This window comes from Leptinotarsa decemlineata, unplaced genomic scaffold, assembly GCF_025532065.1.
Source record: "Leptinotarsa decemlineata unplaced genomic scaffold, Ldec_3_MD MMD2_tig00026336_RagTag_RagTag, whole genome shotgun sequence".
Lineage (NCBI taxonomy): Eukaryota > Metazoa > Arthropoda > Insecta > Coleoptera > Chrysomelidae > Leptinotarsa > Leptinotarsa decemlineata.
This window is the reverse complement of record NW_027412692.1, coordinates 14,361,292-14,387,339: the sequence shown is the minus strand read 5'-3', so window position 1 is coordinate 14,387,339 and position 26,048 is coordinate 14,361,292. Positions and strand designations below refer to the sequence as shown.

Below are 26,048 nucleotides of genomic sequence, written 5' to 3'. Positions count from 1 at the left end.
TCACTATGTTCTTGAGTTAATGGAAATAAACGACACGGTAAACACTAACACATTTGCATTAACGTTTATGTAGGTAACTTTTTACGACCCTTCGAGCCATACTTTAATATAGCATGATTGTCAGGGAGTGAACTGGGCCGTTTTATGATCCATTACGTAATGAACTCGACCATTCCAGAGCAAGGTTTACTTTTCGTGAAAGCGTAAAGGTTTTCCTGGATACCCTGCGATTTCACTTTACGAACAAATACTCTGCGATTTTACTTTTAGAACAAATAAAATGTGATACGTGCCTGATCAAAGCTTTTATTTCAATGACTTACAAGAGAGTCGTCATACTCTGTTTCTTTAAATCTTTTTGAAATTTTTCATTTTCCACAATTCAAAAAAATAAAAATTGTGGAGGAAAATTTTATGCAGGTATAGATATGGCACTCTCCTGCAGCGGGGAAGGGGACGTTAGAATACTCTTGCCAAGTGAGGTGTTACATGTGAATGTATGAGTCCTCTTAAATGACGCCTCATCCTAAAGTGTGGGTATCCGTGCCAAAATGATGTATGACTCTGATCCACTCAGTGTCACTAACGGAACTTCTTTCTTCAGCAACTCATGGCAACCTTTATGGACCATGCGAAGTTAGCAAAGAACCCAGAGTCTATAGAGAAGATGAACGTCGACTAAATGACCGCAACTGTCACTATCCTTTTTTTAAACATCAAGAGCAAGAGCTTCTCAGTTTTCTAACTCTAAACCTGGAGGCCGAGTGGTAGAGACTGGAAAAAAACGTATCGCATTTTTTTATTCAGAAAGCAAAGGCAGATTTTGGCTCCCAAAATGTTAAAATATTATGTCTCTACAAAGTTCTATGAATGGATGAAACTATCTGCAAGTCTTAAAATATAATAAGTAAGTAACAAACCAGTTTGAAATTAAATGAAAAATTTCAAATGAATAATAATTCTTGATACCGTCCTGCTTCATGTATGACGACCATTACGTAATGTTCCATTACGGTTCAAAGTACACTCATGAGTACATTCAATGAAAGCAGAAAATTGGTTGTGAGATGAGTTATATCGAAATAAATCAATATCGGTTATCAGTCAAGGTGCTAATAACCTCAAATATTTCACTCAGTTTGAATATACTCGTAACAAAATTGGAATGACTTATACTTTTGAAGTTACATTACGTTAACAAATTTCAGAAACACACTATGTAGCATGGGTTGAAAAAAGAAAGAATATGTAAAGTGTGACCCATTTGAAATTATAGCACCTTTATCAAACATATTTTTTAACAGATTTATCTATTTTTCTTCATTAGGTAGGCATTCAAGATGTCTAATGGAACACGAAGAAAACAGGATTAATAGCGCAAATTAATCTGAAACTATCAGTCATGTAAGCCATGTAATTAATTAGCTCCGTAATGAGTTTTCACTCTGTACATTACAATAATTTTCTATGACATAGTTTAAACAAGAATACAATACAATGAAAATGATGTAACAGTAATTGATAAGCACAAATAATGGTTTCCACCATTCCGATGTTTTTATATTCGACTGTACCAACTTGTTTGTTGTCGATATCGAATCGTATAATTTCTTTTTTGCAGATGAGATTTGAGAATTGTATCACCTTCCTCATTATAGTCACAGTTTCAGTTCGATAGGTTAAAAACATGGCAAAAAAGTTACCGATCCTGTTAGGAATAGTTGTGATATTTTTGGGATACAAAATTAAATCATTCTTGGATCCTCCTCCATTGCCACCATCATTGGAAGAAATATGGTGGGGACCCGGTAATATAGGATCGGTTAAGCCAACCATTCAACCTTTTACTATCAATGTTTCGGATAAGGTGAGTCAATTATCAAAAATAGCGAGAAGTTCATAGGCTTATTATGAAAAACAAAACGATAAATCAAAATTTTTCAATAAATGTAATGTCAGTTCTGTACATGTGGATTTGGATTTGTAATAATAATACCAAAATATCCAAAAAACACATAAATGGAAAATAATTTTGATCTAACCATCATGAGGTAAGAGTACATTTTCGCAACCATAGATAACTGTGTTAAAACTGTTTTCTGTGTTTGTCTGCAGGATTTTATGTCTGTTATTGCGATAACCAAGATATATCTGTATCCATTTATGGTCACATATAACGTGGAAAGTATAAAACTATTTGGAGAAATACGTTATCAAGTTAACTTGAGTTATCAAGTTATCATCATAATCATCTCAAAAACTCCCTAATAATTGATTAAAAACCGATTTCTATTCGATTTCACACCCTTGCTTTTAAAACAATCAAATCCTAACTTGTTCAATTGAATTCGAAATCAGAGTTATTCCTTTGATAAGTCTCTCATTGGGTGGATCCACTTTTTGGCTATATAGGTGTGTATATAATATATGAAAATATTCACCAATTATATTTTTTTCGTTAGGTTCTGAAAGATCTACAATGGCGACTGGAAAACCACAGATCACTAACACCACCTCTTGAGGGAATTCAACAGCAATATGGAATGAATACAAAACTTCTGAAGAATGTTGTAGATTTCTGGAAATCAAAGTACAACTGGAGAGAACGCGAGAAGTATCTGAATAAATTTCCTCAGTTCCTAATAAATATCCAAGGCTTAGATTTGCATTATATTCATGTTAAACCCAAGTTGCAAGATGGAGTTAAAATCATCCCACTTCTCCTGCTACATGGATGGCCAGGGTCGCTGAGGGAATTTTACGACATTCTGCCGATCCTAACAAGGCCCCAGAATGATAAAAAAATTGCCTTCGAAGTAATTGCACCTCACATTCCAGGTATTTTTTATTTTTAATGAACTCTAACATCCAAGTGAAAAATCTTGACATTCCTCAACTCCAGTTTGTTAAGCTGGGTATTAGGGAAAATACTGTAACATGAAGTAGAATGAGGATATTGCAATTTATGTTTATTTTTGTAAGCCAGCGATCACCAAATTCGAAAATCTATCTGAAATATGGCTGTATGATAAATAATATAATACTGGTGCTATTACACATGATTACAAATTTCCGAAATATAAAAAACCACTGTCAAAGATTTCCCATCCCTCCAAGTCCCTTTCGATCATAAATTGAGACAATATTTGTTTTCATCTCCAAGTGAAGCGAATGTCCTTCAAAAAAAGAACATATAAAATATCGACACCAGAATATTAATAATGATATTATCATTATAATGCCCAAAAAACATTTATTCAGTTTGAGTAAACCCAACTAATTGTTTTAAAATATTTCCCCAAAATAGAGATCAAAAATTAAATTTCATTGCCAAAATATTATTCTGATATAAATGTGAACAGCCTCAAATAAAACAAACTATTCAGTAGTATTGTCGCTTTGAAGTTTTGAACATATTACCCAAATTGAGTCACCAAAGTCACCAAAGTTACATATCGTTGTGTCCATAGATTTTGTACCTATCTTTTTGTAAACAGTAACTACTACATTCTTCCAAACATTTCCCTTGCTTCAGGAATAGGAGCTACGTAATAATTTTGTAGATGCATTCAAAAGTCACAGAGAGTCACATTTTTGTTTACTTTCATTGCAGGATATGGATTTTCCAAGGGAGCTGTGAAACCCGGACTTGGAGCTGCCCAAATTGCGTTGGTATTCAAAAACATGATGAAAGAACTGGGTTTCAAAAAGTTCTATGTTCAGGGAGGAGATTTCGGGTCTATAATACTGCAACACATGTCTGTATTATATCCAGATTCGGTGATGGGTTTTCATTCAAACATGTGCCACGTCTTCACACCTCTGTCTACTTTGAAGAACTTCTTCAGTCAATATTACCCATCATTCTCTTGGTGGTACATTAGACCTGAACACTATGAAAGAGTTCATCCAACAATGGAATACTTCTTCAAGAGATTACGAGAAACTGGATATCTGCACTTGCAAGCTACGAAACCTGACACTTTAGGTAGGTGAATGTACGAAAAAAAAATTGTTTGTGGCTCATCATTAGAAAAATGAATTCAACTGATGAATTAGCTCATAAGTGGATGGCTGAAATTCACTTTCGCTTATTTAACTAATAATGCCAATGAAATAGCATATTACGTTCAAATTGCTGTTACTCACTTTTCGATAAGTTTCGTCTAGTTGACAGACATTTGATGAAAGGATTATATTATACTGCCTGTGTGACATCTGGGTCCGGAATATAAATACTGACAAATGTTAACGTGTCTGATTTGAATGAAAAAAAAACTATAGTTGCTCACGTGAAATTGTCAATTGTTTCCTAGAAAGCTGAGTCTTCTAACTGAAACCACTGATGTGCGATTTGCTCCTATTGGTAATAAGCGATCGACTGTGGACTGTGCATGCTTTCTTTTGTAGATATGAGGAAATATGCATATCCTTGAATCCTCATATTGAGAAAGTGTGCTTGAATATTTTACTTTCTAATGTCAAATCGCTCTTTGTAAATGAACGATTCTGTGCTAAGAATGTGAAAATAACGATATTTTTAATGCAAAGGATGGGAATATATTAAACCTAGGTATTTATGTGAAACTCGTATGGCTACTATTGTTACATTCTAAGGAAAATGTAGATAGATTACTAGTTAGGTAATTCTGGCTGTTCTGAGATGTTGGGCTTTTAAAATTTACAGTCATTTCTCTGCATTTACAATTTTTCAGGAGTTGCAATCAACGAGTCTCCTTTGGGATTGGCAGCATACATTCTTGAGAAATTCACATCTGGCACCAATCCAAACTGGCAGCTACGTGAAGACGGAGGACTGACTGAATTTTTCACTTACACCGATTTACTTGATAACATAATGATATACTGGATTACAGAATCAGCTACAACATCATTCAGGTTATACTCAGAGACTTTCAATAGAGCTCATATGGGATTAGGAATCACAAGGTGAGTTCTAGACTCATTGAAAGAACCGCTGGTGGATACCATTAAATTGTATAGTACAGAAAATGAAAATTTCTCAGTTTTCGACAACAGTCTATTGCAAAAAATAACTATTTAGTCTAATTGAAAACTGTCGAATCGACATCCATTTTCCATATTTAAGTCACGTCAACCTTACATTTCAGACAACCCGTTCCAGTGCCAACGGCATGTGCCAGATTTAAATATGATTTCTTCACTGCTGATGGTATGCTAACTGAAACATATCCCAATATCGTGCAGCTTTCTGACTATGATGGTGGTCACTTTGCAGCTTGGCAGTTGCCTCAAGTTCTTGCTAAAGATATTTTTGATGCTGTGGAAATTATGGAATCAAATTACAAGAATGCTCGATAACTAATAATCAATTGATAATCAATAAAAAACTAATTAACTAATGAATTCACACAAATATATCTGTACAGTTTTTGTCTACCTATTTCATTTCATATATATATATATATATATATATATATATATATATATATATATATATATATATATATATATATATATATATATATATATATATATATATATATATAAGGGTGACCTATTTTTTTGACATATGACCCAAGATAATGATAATCAATACAACTATTTTACTGAACGACTGCCATAATGTAATCAATGAAACTAGTGAAGTGCAGTCCTTTCTTGAGTTTTTTTTATGGAATATCACCATTCCTCAACATACTGTGGAGCGCTGATAGTTATGTTTATATTCATTCAGAAATAGTTCTCAAAATTATTGCACGAAGTGAATTGAGATGAACTTCAAAGTGCTGGGTAAGCGTTCGACGTAAATTTTTCGTGTACGTGGACAAATGTGTCTGTTCTATGGAAAAACGGAACCAACGATGAAATGGAGAATGCATTATGTCGAGTAATCATTTAGTGGCCAATGTGAGTTCCTTTTTTTTCGATTGTTCCGAAATAAAACGGTGAATCTTTATCACGAAAATTCAGTCTAGCGTGGAGTTAACCCAGTTTTTTTCGGGCTAACTTCAGACTCCTTTGGATCAATCATTTGAAAATGATAAATTTAAATTGAATTAAAATATTATTTTTCCATTATTGAGAGTATATTGTAGATATGTGCCTACAATAGTCTCGAACCAACTTCACTGATCAACGTCAAAGTTGACAAAACGAAAATGTTGCTCGGGGGAACTTTTACGTGGTTAAAGTTAAACCTCAATCCAACGTACATCACATCTATTCCTCGCTATTTCTCGATCGGTGTTTGACATCCGACAGCCGGAGGCCTATTAAAATTGACTCACTCGCGCGTATAATTATGCCTACCAGTCTCCAAAAATATTCGTCAAAACCCATCTCAGGAGAAAATTAATTAATTAGAGGGGTGTTGTCTTGAATTCCGACAGATTGGAATAAAATGAAATTTAATTTTTTATTTTATTACCACAGAAATGGCGATAACAGATACTTGATTGTGAATCGTGATCTCAGCAAAATTGATACTGTTATTATCAATAAATTGAAAATACATGTCATAAAAGTATGACAGTCAACAACATTATTCATCACTATGTTAATATAAAAAAATTGAAATGCCAACTCAATATTAATATACAGAGTGTTGTTTTTTTCCAGAATCACATGATATTCTTTCCCCATTTCAGGAGTTTCTCTTTACAGAACGTAAAAATGAGATGGGATCAATTTAATATTTTCATACCAGGATGAATATAAATGACTGGCGGTTCACCCCAGTAGCACATGGCAAAAAATTACATTTGAAGGCAAATTTTCGCTACCTTGGCCTGCATGACAGGCACACATACATTGTAGTTTTTGGGGAGAACTTAATTTTTTTAAATAAAATGCCTCCTTTGTTATTCGCTGATAATGAAGCTCTTAATAAACAATCAAATCATTTCACTCTACAATATCAAATGGAATGTACTTATATAGAACTACTCCATATCATATTCCATTGTGAACCCAATTTGAGAAGCTTGTCAAACATATATACATATATTGTAGTTGAATTTACAGAACACAGACTGTGGCTAGTTGCTTCTTGTTTATAGTTGTGGTTAGCTTCGTGGCGTAGACGTTGCCAATTTATCCTAACTGAATAAACGGGAAACCAGATGAAAATTATTTCACTACGAACGTTCACTTATACATGGCGGAAAAACACCAAAATTCATTAGTGAGAACCAAAATATTTATCCCTTAGTTTTTATTTCGATTAACAAAAACATGGATGCGAAATGAATAGAAATAGAATGGAATACAACGAAAATGAACAGAGAATGTATCTGAAATGAAAACGGTTCTATATATTAACACAATCTTTCAGGCAGTTTTCTTTCTTTATTCAAGAGTATGCCCGTTTAAAATCGACTAATTGTTTTTGAAAGTCTAATGAAAGAGGGGTTATCAATTTATATTGTTATATTTATACCAATACATTTTAATACAATGAATGATATCAACAGTTGATGCTTGGAAAGCATGAAGCGGCGATGATCGTAAATTACGTAATAGAATAGTTTATCTATAATGAGAATCCGAGGACATCGATTTTTCTGATTTTCCATTTCAAGATTGACTCTAAAAATGTTTGTAAATAGTGAACAAATGTTGTAAGTTCCATCTTTACTTTCTGCAATTCAGGACGGAGACAAAATGGTCTAACTGACTCGATTTTGTGACTTTGTTTTATATATTAGATTTTAGCTATAGATAGTTTATTTTGTTTATTCATCAAAAAAAGTTATCAGGTGAATTATTTTTGGAAAAAACATAATAGTACAAAGTAACCCAAGAGCTTTGGTGAATTTATCAATCAACTTTTAAAAAAATCATAAAATACTTCTTCCGATTTCAAATGATTATTCTGTTTGACAATTACTGTTGCAGATCTCATAGACTTGACTCACGACTTTCCGATTAATTTGATAGTGGCTAATTTTGTTCCGTTATCTATGAAATAACAAATAAGTTGCGATTTCATTCGACGTATGACCCCTTCTTTGAAAAGATAATGACCACTTCCCAAAGAGAGTGACCAGGATTCTGAAAATAATCTACAGTTTTTTTACACTAAACAGTAGTGAATCTCCATATACAAATACTGAAACATTTCATCAGTAAAACATGAATGGAAACATTCTATTATCGCTCCTTCTGATATTCATCGGGTCGATTATAGTACAAGTACTTACTATCCCTATAATTAATTAAGGAAACTACTAGAAGGTTCGTCCATATTCGCATGGAATGGAAAGTTGGGAAGGAACTTTTTGTGCCATTAGGAAGATGCCAAAAAGTATATGAAGAAAATGAAGGTATTTCATTCGAAATTAGTGAATTATGCGTGAATTCTTATCGTATTGAAGGAACGAGGCCTGTAACACGCCCTCCACGTATGGTCATGTGACATAGTTTATCAGAAAATGTGACTTCAAACTCAGACATTTAAACTCGAATCACATGGTCACCATGTATTTCCATGTGGTTTCCACTGTGGTTTCCTTGAGCAACTAATCAAAGAATTTCTATAACGTTATTCATTCCTGAGATCGCGGGTGGTGGATTTCCTTCCGATATGATTAATAATTCTAATGATATATATATCGAACGATATCAGTTATGAAGTATTATTACTTACTCAGAATGTTGAGCGTCAAGTATTTGATTCCAGTATTTTTACTTTTTATAACACTAGCGTTAGTGTACGAAGCCTTTGGGGATCCTATGTTTATACCCGATAATCATCGATACCGATGCAGACCAGGTACAAGATTCTTACTGGGGAGATGCAGAAAGATGGTATTCGGTACACAAGTGAGTATTATGTATTATGTAGTATGATATAGATATAGATTCATTGATCCTTCAGGTGTACAAACAGAGCAATACAGATAGGATAAGTCAAGAATTACAAAATTAAAAAAAAATCAATATATTACACATGTATAAACAAACACAGATTGTTAAATCAAGAAACAGGGATACATGTTCAATGAGTCATTGCAGTGAGGGAAGCCATATATTCTTTTGTAGAATAGCAAGCTTTCGTTGTCAAATATTTTTTAAACTTTTGGGGATTCATGTTTTTTTCAAATGTTGGTAGTATATTGTAGATGTTTATGCACTGAATGATAATCTTATTTTTTTTTACTTTCTATTCTATAACATAAGTTGAAACTCAATGTGGTGCTGCAGGTTTTTCCGGGTTTTCCTGCAGCTGAAAAAGCAAATGCGCCACTGGAATCAATGAAGTCGCCCCGGAGCGCCAATTAATTTTTATTGTTGTTTTTATTTTATTTTTATCGTTGTTTTAATTATATATTATTATTAAAATAAATTCAACTAAATACACGGAATCGGTTGCACTCTGTTCAGAGAATTAGGTACTTTATCAAAATTCATTCTTTCTTTATAGCAAAATTCAGATCTCTCTAACAAACTTTTTCATAAATAATTTATACTTATAAATTCGAAAGTCACTCATTCAATATTCACTCATTTATCTCTGTTTCCACGTACTGGTGAGCCCTAGGAAGCTAAAATTTGATAATAGATGCTTCTCAAGTCTTAGATGCGCGTATAATTTTGTATATAGATATTCAAGATATTTATTCTTTCATTCATAACAGTCTGAATGATTTTCTAGGCATCCCAGACGTTTAAAATATTCAAATTGTATGTTATTAATGAAGAAAAGTGTTAGAAAATGATATTTTCAATAAAAGATGTTTCTTTGTTTCAGTAATCATCCCATATCATACTGGAAAGGCATCAACTAATATACAGTATTTTAAGTAAATGTGTCCCGTTTTATGAATAATAAAGTTTCTATTTAAGCATTTTTTGTTGAAGTTATTTTTCTCATTATATTGAAGATGTAAAGTATTTTTTAACTATTTCTGTTTGAAGGCACAAATGACACTATGGCCGTTGAGGAAATTTGATTAATTTTATTTCTTTAGGAAGAGTTCATACAAAATCGAATTGTAATCCTTTTATCAAATTTCTCTGAATTTATTATTCAAATGTGATGAATTGAGTGGATACAAACATTATACAATGAAAAATCCATTATCAGAATACCATTCAAAAGCTTTTGTTGAAGTTAACTCAACTGAATTCAGTTACAATGATTCTGAAAAAAATGCAGCCATCCAAATCCATTATTTTTTCCGTAAATACTTGAGGTGATGAAATTTATGACTATATTTTTTTAGTGATTTTTTTGGTAAGTAGATATTTGGCATGGAACTTATTGGGTCTCAGGTTTTTGACCGAATTGCACAAATCTTTCATATTGAAGAAAATTCAAAGAAGTTACTGCTAATTAAAAATGTCAAAAATTTCCAGATATTTTGAGGATTTTGATGACCTAAAGAAATTCTACATTGACACTATAATATGAAACTCCCATCGTGAGCATAACTCAAGATAAGTGACATCGAATTTAATTCTTTCAGTATACATTTTTCAGCAAACAAGACAAACCGTATAACACAGGGCAACAATTACATTCAGAGACATACCGAACACACCTTAGAGCTAGCTCAAAGGGATTTCACGTTGAATTGCGTCCTGTTTGATATTATATTACTCGAATGAGTCTGATGTATTTCAATTACCTTTGTTAACAATGAACTGGGTGGTTATGTCTTCGTGTTTGTGGCAATAATGAGTTAAATATTAACGTGAACACATTGGTGGTTTCGGTGAGGTATACGTCAAACTAAGCTCGAAATTGCGTTATTGATATAATTTTGATAGGTTTTGTGTATGACGTGATGAACGAATATACCAGTAGATCATCATATGCTTGACGATGCTTGATGAAATATTGTTCAAAATTGTTAGAACTTTTCAAGTGAAGCTGACACATACGGCAAATCTCTTTGTCCTGTATACATAATGATGTCATTTATAATGTGTTTCTTTTGAGAAAAGCCCAAAGTTGTTACGTTAATCAACATGAATCACAGATATGTCTAGGAATGTATTGAATGTAATGAATAATTTCGATGTTATGATCATCACCACGATGATGTTAAATTTGAATATGTAAAAAATCAAAAAATGTATTTTCGCCACAATTGAAAATTGCAAGTATAGTCATTCATTCATAACCTTGTAATTTGGAGAACCTTGAAGAGTTAAAAAATAAATCCTGCCCGAAATCAGGTGATTTGTAGTTTATATTAAATATATCAACCATTGTTATTATTCTTAAGCGAAGAAAAATATACATTCTCGAAACACGCACACACACACGCACGTCCGTACGGACACACATACACACACTCGTTTCTAAATACAATTTAAAATACCAAAACATACATATCGATACACCTTTAATTAAAGAACTTATAGTCCGTTCATAATTTGTTGATAGCTCACTGCAAGTTTGACCCTCATTAGAGAACTGAAATACAGAGAGGAAAGCTAATATGATATAATAACAAAAACCAAACTAAAACTGGCAGTTAAAGATGTTTTCGACTAACCCACCTCGTATCTGAAGAAATACAATACAGCTATAAAACTTTTAATCCGATTATGTAGGTATTTTGAGTGGAAATGAGTGACCAGTGTCGTAGAGTATATGATTAAAACATTAGTTACTTTAAATAAATAAATATATTAATATTCTCAAACTGTAGGTACTGTAAACTGTATTTTTATTTTAAAAAAATTTCTTTATTTCATTCAAAAATAATAAGTTACTTGCAATTTGTAAAAGATACATTTATTTAATTAATACCTATTTTTAAATGATATAAACTACGATTACTTACAAAACTATTCAAATTCAAAATAAACAGGATCATCTTCGGAATCCGAGTCGTCTTGCAGGTTGATAATTAGCGGTTGTGTCTCTACAGTCGCATCAATTATATTGTCAAGATCCCACTTTTTTTTTCTTCTATTGCATGTCTTACTGCATCTCGCCAATTTTGTTCTGTAATATGTTGTAAAGACTCATATAACAATTCACGTACAGCTTGTATTTTATATGACGTATTTTTTCTAGCCACATAGCTTTTCATTTGTGCCCAAATGAGTTCAATTGGATTTAATTCGCAGTGGTAGGGTGGAAGTCTAAGGACTGTGATGTTTCGTCTTTCCGCCATTTTGTCAACTACGTATTTCTTGAACTTAGATTTGTGTTGCCGGGCAATTTTTAAAAGTTCTGCTTTAACCATTCTATCTTCGTAAGGCAGAGACTTATTCCGCAGCCAGTCAATGATATCCTGTTTCTTCCACGCAGTCGTTGGAAGTCTTTCAACTAGTCGTGAATGATAAGGTGCATTATCTAATACTATAATTGAGTTTGGTGGTATATGTTCAATCATCTGCTCAAAATACTCTTCGAAAACATCAGCTGTCATCTCCTCGTGATAGTCATTTGTGCTTTTGGATTCAAATTCCAACAAACCATGCTTAGCAAATCCTTTTTCACTGCCAATGTGAGAAACTATTAATCTACTGCCTTTACCAGAGGGTGGGGAAATACCAGTAGACCAACCTTCCATAAAGGCTTGCCTGCAGCTTGATATATTTTTATCTGTCCAAATTTTTGTGAGAGTATGACCTGCGTTTACCCACGTTTCGTCCTGATAGTAAATTGGCCTTCCTTCAGCCCGAAATTTTCGTATAGATCTTAGATACTTTCTTCTCCAACATATTATCTCTTCCCGGTGAATCAAAAGTGATTTAAAACTTGCCACAATTTGGTTCGTCCGACATGAGGCAAATCCGGGTCGTCTCTAACTTCTTGTAAAATTTTGTTTAAGTTGGGTATTTCTTTTTTGTAAAAAAATTCGTGAATTTTCCTTCGAATACCATTTTTGGCAAATTCATCAATTTCAATAGGTTTTCTTCCCCTCTTCAAGTATTCGTTTGTATTTGGGTTAGCTATACCTTTTTTTTTCTTTCTGATAGGAACCTATATATTGTTGACTCCCCTACGCCCGTCATGTTGGCACAACTCTTGATTATGTTCTGAACAGTGTTTGTGGGATTCTGAGAAACCAGAGCATCGTAAACGTTCAAAACAATAGTCTTCTCTCTTGGTGAATAGACAGACTTACTGACTGTACGCAACAGTACCGGTGTAAAACTTGATGATGTTGATGATGATGACGAAGCCATCGCAAGCAATCAAACAAAACAAGCAGGAACGAAAGGTACGTACCTATATGTTTGTAGGAATATGAAAAAAAGTTACTCACGCACTGCACAAAATTCGCAAAATAAATATTAGAGACGTGAATTACTGCCGTAGACGCCGAAACACCAACGAGCCGTAAATTAAATGCGATTAAAAAATGTACTAAACCAAAAATTATTTTCGTTCGTAACAACTTCACCCTTTCAAGGCAAGTTTCGAATATAAACTGAAGCTTTATATTTAATGAATAAACACCTCAGGAACCTCCGCCTATGATTTTACGAGTTTTACGACCGTTTTATGACTTGGGCCCTCATTTTGTGCTATCGACAAATTATGAACAGACTATAGTTAATTTTCACCGAAGATTTTCTTTTCAAAACTGAAAATACACTAAATGCTAACAAATTTTGGGGAATCAATAATACATTTTGAGACCGGATTAGAACTTCTAAAAATTGCTGTTTTGCAAATAGGGGATGCGATGATTTCCTAAAATCTAATATTTGTATTATGTGCATTTTCACGAAAAGTATTTTTTTTTCGTTAAATAGCGGATTATGTTCATATTCATGAATCTATGAAATAGACAAGCTGGATGGAGAAATAATCTTTTTGTCATTTTAAGCCATTTTTACTTACACCTATTAAATATTCAATTTCAAGTATCTCCTCCGAAATGTTATACAAACGTGAATTAGCAGTTCGTTCTGATGCTTCACAGAAAACAGGCTTATAAAGTGAATATCATTTCATAAAATTGTCCATTAAAACTTTACGACAATGCTACAAGTATTCAGGCTAACGGCAACGTCAGTAGGTATAAAAATATACAATCAAGATAGGGGGAGCTGAACGCTGAATTCCAGTAAAACTCGTTTCACTTTTTTATGGTCCTTGTGTTATTATAAAACTCTAACCTCTTTAAAGAGAACATTTTCCGCGTCTCATTTTTCTTATCATGCTGCACTGTCAGCTTAATATAAGAAATATAAAATATGGAAATTTGCGATAAGTTTTCATTTGAAAATTTTCCCAGTGAGATATTTGCGTAGTTGTAATATGTCAATTTCTTTGCATTTTTCTGAACTTTTCGTCGGTATGATAATTTATTTTCATAGAGCTCTATTGAAATGATAGCAATAAATTTTGAATCAAAAATATTCATATGAAAAAGTTGCGGAGTGATTTGAAACCAAGAAGTTTATGGGTCGATTTCAAGAGGAATAGTGGAAAATATAAAAAGCAAATTACCTTGCTGAAAAGTTTGCATCTGAAAGTTTCCTAAACATGGCATAAATCCTGCCAGTTTGTGTGATTTGTGGTAATTCATGGTCACTTTAATGAAATGAATAAAAACACGTGTCTGATTACCACTAGTTGATTTTATTTATACGACCGGTTTCGGGTTTGACCCCATTATCAAGTTTTTCAGATTTATATTTGATAACGGGGTCAAACCCGAAACTGGTCGTATAAATAAAATCAACTAGTGGTAATTATACAAAAGTGTTTTTATTCAATTCATTAAAGTAAAGACTAGTTGTTTTACTATCAGTTATATAGCAAATAATTCCAATTAAAAATAAAATAAATACAACAATAAAAATTAATTGGCGCTCCGGGGCGACTTCATTGATTCCAGTGGCGCATTTGCTTTTTCAGCTGCAGGAAAACCCGGAAAAACCTGCAGCACCACATCATCTGAAGATCTTGATCCAACAATGTCCTCTCTCTCATAAAACAAAATGTAGGGTGTCTCCAGAGGCTCCAATAAACTCAATGCATCGCCAGAACACTTCGTGACACGACTATCGCCAAACTTAAACCAGTCCGTTTCTTCTTTGACCAAGGCGTAATAATGACCACGTTCAACACCAGAACCACAGTGAACAATGACTGCATGAATATTATAACAGTGGTCTGCTAGGTTGAAATGTTCATCTATTTCGAACCTTCCAAAGAGTTTCTTGCTTCCGTTAGAGGTTGAGTCTTGTTTGAATATCATCAGTGTTATTATTAGATTGACTGGTGCCTCAGATATACTTGTTTCCTTATAACAGTCAGTTAGTTTGGCGCATGTTTGACAATACAGTTGATCATCACCTGTTAAAAATTCCATTTTCAGATGATTTAACAATAAGCTTTGCACGGACTGGTAATTAGTCGTATTAGGAAAAGCTAGATGAAGTTCCAGAAATTCACATAAGTTTTCAGTACTTCTTGAACATTTACCACAAAGTAAACAAGTGAGGATTTTTCCAGCAAAAGATTTACAAACACAAGACGAGATGGGTTGTACGGAATCATTCAGTCCAGAGCGGCTGGGAGTATTGATTTTGCTATTGTTTTGCTCACGAAGAGTATTCAACAAGAACCCCAAGAATTCGGAACAATCCTCTTGTTGTCCTAACTAGTATCTAGTGGACTTCAAAGACTCCAGGAAATCGGTTGGAGGGAAAGATGATACCTTCTTACGAAACTGCAGCTGCATGAACAGTTGTTTGAGTTTCATGAATAAGCAGGAAACATTCTCGTTCTCGTTCATCATTAAAACTTCGTTCTTGAAATTCTTCGTCATGAACAACACTTGTAAAATGCTATTCATGTAGCAAGTGTTTCCTAAATTATCCAATCCAATTTTCTTCTCTAGATTTTCAAGACAACTCTCTACTGATTCGTAAGGAAGAACACGTTTCACAGAATCTTCATAAGAACCATTTCTCAAGTTGTATTTATTTTATTTTTAATGTCATAAATTATACTTATTTTTTTCCATTCCAATTTGTAAGACGGTGAGTAAGCGCAGTTACTAACTAACTATGCTTACAGCATATGTTCTTTTTTCCTTGTATCTATCATAAAATTAATGATGAATGAGAAGAGCAACCTTCTTTACTTCTGGGGCAAGCTCGATGTTAAGCGACTTTAGCCAGTTTAATGTGATTTCTAGACCAGTCGAAGCAGACCATTATATGTACAATATGGCCTATAGTCTGTCTCCTAATAATAATTAGTAATGAACACCCATTTTAGAGACCTATTTGACAACATTCATTTAGAATGTCGCGTTTTTTTTTTCGTAACAAAACCTTGCACTTGAAGCCAAACGAGTTCGAAATATCAATTTTGCAATGAGGGGGCAGACGCAGAAGAATATTTTGTGTCTTTCTGTGCCATCTTGTCGACTAAATATTTCGTGAGACGAGCATAATTTGAACTCATTTTTTTAAACATACTTTCATCAAATGGTATGTTTTTTATCGAGGCCACCCAATGATATCCGTTTTTCTCCATGGATTAGTTAATATTCTTTCAACTTTTATGGAATGATGACTTTTGCATTATACATCACAATCACAGAGCTAGGTAGATCCTAAAGGGTTGATCCGAAGAAATGTCTCTGTTTTAAAAAACTGAGGTAGCAAAATAATTTGCAGGAAGTGAAATATTGGCTTAATTCGTGAAGAAAGTAGTAGATTCTACCAAAAGAGGTGAATTTTTTACTGTGTCGTGTTGAGATTTCTTCAGATCATTACCAATTTTAAAGGAAGATTTTAATAAAAGAAATAAAACTCTCAGATTTTCTGGAAACTCAGAATTTTTTACAAACATTCTGACCAACATTCGTCATTGCAACTTCTGAAACACATAAAATTACTACAAAATTTGAGAACCTCATATCAAACGAACTTTTTTATTAGAAATTACCACCTCTATCACTTCCTTCAGTTTAGAATCAGATTCAGAAAATATCTTGTATAATATAAACCTTCGTATATTATTACCATAAAAAAACCCTCAGCACGTGTCAAGCCTCAGAATTTCCACTAATACTAATATAATATCAAACCGTTGCGTGAAAATCGAGCAACAAAATAAATAGGAAGCTAGGACATTTTATTGGTGGGATTTCTGAAAATAACAATATCCCGGATCTACTTTTATCGAAAAGCTTCAAACTGAAAAGAATAAATTCGTTTTTTATTGTCTTACTTAAAGGCGATTTCGAGTTTTTGTTCGTGTCGCCGAGAGTAATGGAAGGTTCTGGAATGATGCCAATGACGTGCAATGACAAAGAACGGGGTCACAGTAAACGCAGTTGAAAGCAGGATACAATATAATATCGTCAATATTGTTATTGTTCCTCATAACAGAGTTGCTCATCATAAAATGTAAGCTATCTGTTTACTGGAATATCTGATGTAGAATACTGCAGGTCATTATTGAATCTGAAGAAGAAATATAATTCGAATGGATATAATTTTGCAAAAATTTAATTGGAACGGATTATATCAAATATCTATTTTACATTATGTTTATAAAGTACGAAGTCGAGCCATACTAATACGACCAGTGTAGATTTGTGTCAGAAAAACATTAGATCGAACCATAAACACCAGAAAATATATTTTATAGATACATAATTTATTATGCATTGTGATTTTCATTATTCTCAGTCATTCAATGATCATTATAGAAAGTGAACTGAGCCATTAGTAACTCAAACAGTAGAACAGTAACTTGAGAGCTGAAACATGAAATCTACTGTAAAAATAGTAGACCTGTCAACACGAACATGGCGCTCTCTCGTGCGATTTTGTCTTCATTTTTTTTTGAAATGTTCAACTAGTTATTATGCAATTTCGGGTGGAGATAAGACCAACAAATCAAAAATCATGGGAATCGGTTCAGCTGTTCTTGAGTTATAAAATGTGTAATTAGTAGGATTTTGTGACTTCTTTTTATATATTAGACACAGACTGTTGGAATCATTACACCCTTCTGAAAATAAATCGTGTTTGAAAAAAGCTAAGTAAAAGTCAAGATACAACAATTGACATACAAGTAGCTTTCACTCAAAGAAGTATAAAAAAAGCATATGTATGTGAGGCAATAGCCCCTGTCACCGTAACAGTTCGCAGTTCGCAACGTAACGATCACGTTACGTTGGCATAACATTTGTTATGCCAAGTACCGACATACAAAATGGTATCGTAACTCCGACGAGTATCCTTTTTGTTGCACGTTGAAGTTACGTCTTGAATTTGGTTAGAGGTGTTGCAGAACATCGTCGCATATTGTTAGTGTGAAACATGACTTCGTCCCGAGAAAATTTCTTCATTTCATTCCGGAAATTTGAATATTGCTTGCTTTACACTGTTACTGTTTTGTCTGATTTCTCTAAAAATAATGTGAACCTACAAATAGGAAAAGTAAACTTACAGGTTAGAGGAATGATGCTGTGAAAGGAATTCGATTTTTAATTATGGAATATCAACAACTTCAGGTTGATGATGGCCACTACCTTGCACTGACAATAGCCAAATAGCCCGAAACCGGTCTGCAAGTCCGTTCCTATAATTGAAAATATATTCCAGCAGTTGTATCGCCAACAGCATATGCAAGAAATACTTCTGTGAAAATTCCTGCACCGACACCTGTCGGATATAATCCAAAGCACTTCGTGGTATCAGCGAGTGAAATAGTTCTTTTCGGATAGGTGTGAGTCCATTAATCAAAAGTATAAGTAAGTAGAGACTGGCCTGAACAAATTGTTCTTTCAGTTAATTTGATTTACAGCCAGTCTTCGAGTATGCCCAATGTGTGAAAATATGTAGTCCCTGGAAAGTTTGCAATAACGAAATAAAAGTGATGATTCATTTCTCAATTACGATATCCACGTATTACATTGTTGTTAGTAAATAGTAGTGAGTATGAATAATACATGATCGAACAGATAATAAGAAGATAATATTGGAATGTATCATTAAATTTGAAACTCTCAAAATCAGATTATGGAGAATATGCCGTTTATGTTGAATTGTGTAGTAGGCAAAAAAATGAAACAAATCGAGTTGAATGAAATATAAGCCTCAGTATGGAAAACCGGTCTATGGAATTTACTTTCAATCACGATTTGTTTTTTCATTTGAATGGATTTTTCCGGGGTCCTTTCCAATAATACACAGACAAAGGGAAACAAATACATACGCCGGTGGAGAGAAAGAAGAAGGGAGACATAATCGAAAGATTATGCAAATGTCATTTTGTTTGGGATATTGGATTTATGAAAATAGCGCTCACGGAAACTTCACTGTATTCTTTCTGTATTGATAGGTATGAATATAGGGGTATAAATATGGAAACAAGGTTTTTGGTGCATATGAAAAATTCATTACAGACGTGAGAGCACGATGATGAAACAGCGGATTCTCAAACACGATATTATATGTTGTGCACGTTGCTTCACGTTGAATTAAGTGAATTTTTCTACTTGTGAAACCTCCAGTTCAGGAGTGTTCACAACTTATACAGATTGTGAAACATTTCTCTCCAGGGCAGCTGCCCGAGCGGCTGATGAACTCGTTTTACTTTGCGACAATGGTGATCACAACTCCTTCGCCGAGTTGGAACCCGTCCAGAAAAAGGCCCATATAAAACCCGCAGTAACACAAGGATGAACTAGGATGAACAAAAGGATGAACTAGTGCATGGGATCTTCTTCAACAACATTGAAGACCTCGGCTTATCAAAGCGTCTGACATTCGCTTTCGTCAGATCGTCGGAAACTGAGGGGTTTATCGTGGCCTGCCAAAATGGGGTCGTCAATACCTCAATCTACTGTAGTCGCGTGATGGGTATAGATTTTCCACTTGCATCAGCATGTTCAGCATATGCAGTCACAGCTTTAGGGAATAGGGCCAGACCACCGCAATCATAGGGAAAAATAATAATAATTTATTGAATCCTTCACGATCACAAGGTAATAAAGGATACGTCGACATTTATAAAAATAACCATAAAACGCGAGATGCAACAAGCTGATATAGAGAAGTGTCACATTAACACAACAAAAATTAAAATATAGTAAATATATAATATATTATAAAAATCACTCAGCAACACTGCCGGTAATCAGGAATTAGTTGAATATTTTTTCAACCTAAAAAAATGTACATTTCTTGTATATAGAATATGCTCTAGTATTTGAATTGCGGAATAGTTTCTGCCTTTCTGATGACTTTTATTTTCAAGGCAACCCTGATAAAATGAATACTTGTACTTCCTCAGATCTGAATCGTTGAATTTTTTTGTTAACTAAAAGAGATCGCGCAAATTATCTCCTATATTGATAATTTAATTCGTAACATATGGCTTTGTAATTCAAACGACCTTTTAACTTTAATCCCAACAATGTCCAAGTATGTCCAAGTATTTACAAAGTAATCAAAAAAGAGACATTGGGGCGCAAAAAAAATTATCTGTCGCATGACAGTGGCTGTTTTTTAATAAATAATAAAATCTAAATGATCTAATTCCATTCTAACAGGGGCTTGACCAGTATACTGAAATGTGTCGAGTGCCGTGCCAAGGGAATATGATAATAACAATTCCATCAAGTAGATGAGTTAATGGCAAAGTAGATCCTGCTGGTTGGCTGTCAACATTACTCCTATTAACAATGTCATAACAATACAATTTAATAGGTGCAACCAGTCGTATTGAAAAAGTGCGGTTTTTTACGAGCCAATTCCACGCACTCCTTTCGGTTGTTTAGGAGAAATACTCACGCAAAAGCTTGGATTTACGCCTTTGGATAACGCATAGCTCAGATTATCTGGTAAATTCCTCCAGTCGATTTCAGAAAAAATCGATAGACAAAATAAAATGCAGTGGCATTTATTTATGACGTTAGAACTTCTCAGAAAACTAATACCCTAATACCCTCTGAACAAGATAATATAAAATACTGAAACCTCACGAAAAACTACTGAAAAAAATCAAACTTTTATGAAGGAACATTCTCAAATACTCGTACACATTTCACAATATAATATTTTTCGTATTTGAGAAAACAAGAAAACATGATCACCTTCCTTATTCTTTGTCTTGACAGAATCGACTCATTTCCTGATTACTTTCTGCGGTCGAAATTTCAAACATGTATGTTATCCTATACAATCAAAGCTAAGAAAACCCATAAAGTCAAACTGTATTTTCAAACGATTAATTTGGAGACTTCGTGGGTCCTAAATGTAGAACGAAGGGTCGGCGAAAGTCCCATTCTCTATTTATCGACAATAACTCGGTTTTACTACAAAGGGTCTTCACAGCTTAATATCCTTCACCATCTTGAAACAATGGAGATGAGTTAACTCTTGGGAAATGGGTGTACATAAAATTGATATTAATTTCTCCGCTGTGTAACGAAGAGTTTTCAAACATAGATAAATCATAAGTGAAAAACTGTGATCTTACCGACTTTCTTGCAAAACGTAGACGAAGATCTTACCTGTAACAAAAACAACATATGTCAGAAAAAGTATCAAATAGCCACTATGATTTACTTTATATAAAAATAGAAATCGAACACTTTTCCAATACGTAACTCATAATTCAGGACTATTGAAAAACTAGAAATGATCATCCGCTGATAAAATCAAAACTGAAGATCCCTGAAAAGTCCAGACGATTCCCAGTAAAGATTTTTTTATTCTATTTCAATTATCGATAATGCGATAAAATGAGTTTTCACCGTTTTTGTGTATTATAAAAAATTGCTGACAGCAGCTAATATAATCCCCCAATTGATAAGAAACTGTGATTCATACGAAAAAAAAACAACTTTGTCGGTAGAGAATTTCATTATGAACAAAAATGTCATGGATCATTTTGATGTCGAATTAATACTTCCGAGTAAAAACTGACTGAAACTTCGACATGAAACAGAATAGAAACTAGAATTCAGACATCATTACTTCTTCTTCTCTTTTTTTATGGTCTTTGCTTCCCTTCGGCGCAGTAGACCAATATCATACTTCATTTTCAGATATATTTTTCATCTAGTATTGAATACGCAGAATGATAAGAATTTCCTTCATGTTTATTTATCGACAAGTTATCATAACCAAACATGCAACGGTGGTTTTCATAATCTCGTTTAGTTTCCACCGGAAACTACAATTACGCATAACTATCTGATAACTGATAACTTCCAACCAAGATTACTCGAATGTTGGAATGGAAATAGTTTTAAGAAAATAATTATTGTCTTCGATTCGAAATAGATTTTCATCGGAAAAAAATTCGTTTTCGTAATAAAATGGTAAACTTATACAGACGATATAAAAAGAAATACTCTTGAAAGGTAGAACTGAATAAATCCAAAACAAATACTGCTCCCATACACCAGAACTGTATGATGTGCGTTTCACCAACCCAGTTGGTGAAGTGGAATAATTCCTAACAGAATGCCTGTCTTCTATTAAATCGAGTTGGATTTTAAATCTCCGACTCTCTGGTGCTCTCTACTTGTGATTTAGGCCTGATTCCTAACTCTAACTTCACCTATTTATACATTGTCATGCCCAAAGTATGCACCATATGGGAAACTTCTTTATTAAGGGTTTTTCGACATAAAGTTATTCTTGATAAAAGTTTGTGCATCCCCTAAAAGTAAACATGCACCAACAAAATACAGTAAAACACACGTAATATACGAAGAGCCCTCAAATATTTGATTTTGAGACAGGAGTAAAGTACTCTTATTTTGAAAAATGTCGGGAAATGTTATTTAAAAAAGTGGTTCAACATTAAAAAATAATTCTCCAAAATAATCTCCAGAAAATCAATGAGTTTATTCCAAAATACTTATTTTATTTTGATGTTTCGTGATTTGATATCATCAAATATCAAGTTCTTGTTACAGTACTGTATAATTTTGAGTAATTTTTGGTGTTGATAAAAAATGAAAATAACTTTGCTTTTCAAAAAAAGTGACCGTGGTTAACACCATAGTTGTGTAATTTGTAATATTGCAAGCTTTTAAAATAAAACGTCCTATACAGGATGCTGTCTATTTATCGTTTTAGCAAATTTTTCTTTTCGTAGTTATCATTTAAAAAAAAATATTATAAAAAATAAAACTTCACTTAGATGGCCATGACCTCAAATCTAGATGTATTTTTTAATGTCGAACAACTTTTTCAAATAACCTTTCCCGAGATTTCTCAAAATAAGGGTACTTTACCCTTTACCCCAGAACAATGTTAGTCCAATCGAAATGCTTATTAACCTCAGTACCTAAAATTTTCAAAGTTTTGGTCTATGCGAGCATTTTCGAGATGAATGTTAATTTTTCTGATTTTTGTTTGTAATGAAAAAATTCAATATTGGATTCAGTTGAATCGAGGAGCATTAAGTATTGCATTTGCTTTCCAAGTCGATTTCCAGTCTGTTTGATATAATCGCAGATATGTCATCGACATGTTGTGTAATAAGAGCAGCGTATGTTAAAAAAAACAATTTCATTCACATACAGAGAATATAACACAAGGCTCAAAAAATAGCTGTGTGGAACTCCGAAATCAACTGTTCTCATCCTTTCCTTCTCACAGAAATTCAGACTGTGAGTCTGTCAAAAATGATGGAAGCCAATCCAATACTGTTCCTCTGCTACTATATGCCTCTTACTTTCTCAACAATATATAGCTTTATATAATTGTCTGTTATTGAAATTAAGTTGAATTTTCAGAACATCAAAATACTGATTTTATTGCTCTTCGCAGTTTTTAGAAAATTATTTTTTTTTAAATAAAGGTTAGACAATTTCAATTCTATATATGGGATTCAACGTCTCAACTGAGTGATCTATTTTTTTTAATCAGTTAGTCGAATCACCACCTGTTTCTTCAATCCCTCGAAACCCTTGCCTATACAATCCGATTGGGAAATCGACCCGAACAAAAAAGTTCCTAATAGTTTATTATCCTTCCTTATATTGGCGATATCTTGAATTGCCAGCCAGCATTCACGAAGTCAGGAATTCCAACCTCTTCATCTATAATTCACAACGATCTCGATAGGAGTTTTTTTTCGTTCTACTCCATTCCGAGGAATAATGGAGAGAAGTGAAATGTTCAGACACAAGTGAACGAATCCATAAATATATTAAAAGGTATAATGGTGAAATTTCTTAAATGGCAGAAATACGAAGTGACGTGCCAGAAACCGCCAGGGAGTCCCTGTAACGAACAAAACTCACTTTAGCTCTATGCTCTCGATAAAAGGTAAAAAAAAGCCACCGCTACAATATAGAAGTCGGGAACAATGCTTATTAAATTTATGGCATTTTTCTCCGCTAAATTGTTTTCTAACCTCTTGGGGACGTTGAGTTGATAAGAGTGAAATGAAATGGTCAAATGCGATTTTTTCCTAGATGAAATACGGCTGAAACAATTCGAAATTAGTGCTTTGGCAGACCGAAAGTAACATGTTGAAAACTGTGTATCTGAACTATGAAGTATCTGAAATAGAGTAATGAATGAGAAATTGAATTTAGGTTTCTTTCTACATTTTCCTACATTTTGATCGGTTATAGGGTCGCTTTAGCTTTGTAACTAATAATAATGACATTTGATAAAATTCATTCGAATGAAAGTATGTTCACAACTGTCAATTCGAATTTTGAAATAAGGTAAGTACCTACCCATTCAAGGACAATATCGACCTTAAGACAAATGGGACACAAACGTTTTAAGTAATCTATTATGTAAAAAAAAACAATGCAAACTGTTTCTTCAATATACAAGTTTCATGAATTTGTCAAGCCGCTTGACTTTATTTTGTAACCCTATCAAAACACTTAGATATTAAAATAAAAGGTGAAACTCGAACCTCTGACGTAGAAAAATCTAAAACAAGCATTTCTCCAATCACTATAATTAACTAAATAATTTAGTTCACTTCATCTCCTGAAGCCAACTCTGGTCGGTGAAACGTACGTTGAGAAGAGTATTTTGCAGTTCTGGTAATTGGGAAAAGTGCTGGTTGTGGATTCACTAAGGTAATAATTTAAATTTCATGGCGTAATGGGTAATTATAATGTGCAAGAAATGCTCAAGCTAAGTAATACTTATATTTACTTGATGAAGATTAATATCGTATCTGTCTAAAATAACTTCTCAAATTACGACATTGAATGTTACCATCATTTTAAACATTGAAAGGGATAAAGGAACCTACGTTTCTTCAGAAGATATACTTTTTGAAAAGCTTTAAGACAAGAACAATATGTAGTGAATTGTTTTGTTATATTTCATAGGGATTAGCCATTGTTTTCGTTTAACTTTGCAGGGTAACACCATCGTCCCTTTTTATCACAAATAACTTCGTTATATTACAGCCAATTCACACAAAACGTTGATAAATTATTCACGTAAACCTTTCTCTTGAATAATTTCTCACCAATGGGTGAGAACCATATAAAAATGAACTCGGTAGTTTCTGATAACAGTTTTGATAACAGAACACACAGTCTATTTTTCTAATCATTCCTTTAGAAATCCTATCATATCTATGTTAAAATATCAATTTCATTGAAATGCAATTATCATGCCAAATATTTAAATAGTATCCTGGGCCAAACATTGCAATACAATCATCCCTCAACTATCATTGTTATCGTACTATATATAATATGATACCCGCTCATGACTAGTACATCGGCGGTTGTTATAATTGAAGATTAAGCCCTTTTGGCATGTGGACTAACCCGGTAGCAGGATTAAATGATTAGCGAGGGTAGAACTAACCCTGGCCCCAGACAACCCGACCGATCATTAATATTTTCGCAAAAAGGGAAAGCCTGTTTTACTAATTCATTTTCATTACTGCATTGTCTGAATTAAAGTGTCCGTTATAATTTGACCGAATACAGAAATTTCAGCAGGATTATGAAAAATGCATAGGATAGTTAATGATGAAGGATTATAAAGGTGATGAATCCAATGATATTACGAAGTGGGTGATGAAAATTTCTATTTGTGATCAAGCAGGACTTATGCATTTTTGACTACATACATCATTAACAAGATGATACAACAAG

The 26,048-nt window shown here is 33.4% G+C and overlaps 2 protein-coding genes across 3 annotated transcripts in view; one reads left to right on the top strand and one right to left on the bottom strand.

Annotated features, from left to right (window-relative positions):
- Window positions 1–26,048, bottom strand: part of LOC111507309 (kinesin-like protein CG14535) — a 306,053-nt gene that overhangs the window by 24,331 nt on the left and 255,674 nt on the right. The gene's annotated exons all lie outside the window — the stretch shown is intronic.
- Window positions 1,584–9,833, top strand: LOC111507310 (juvenile hormone epoxide hydrolase 2). Its single transcript, XM_023162603.2, has 6 exons — window positions 1,584–1,867; window positions 2,463–2,838; window positions 3,614–3,988; window positions 4,716–4,950; window positions 5,133–8,808; window positions 9,737–9,833. The coding sequence occupies exons 1-5, from the start codon at window positions 1,688–1,690 to the stop codon at window positions 5,341–5,343; spliced, it is 1,377 nt and encodes a 458-aa protein (XP_023018371.1). The 5' UTR covers window positions 1,584–1,687; the 3' UTR covers window positions 5,344–8,808; window positions 9,737–9,833.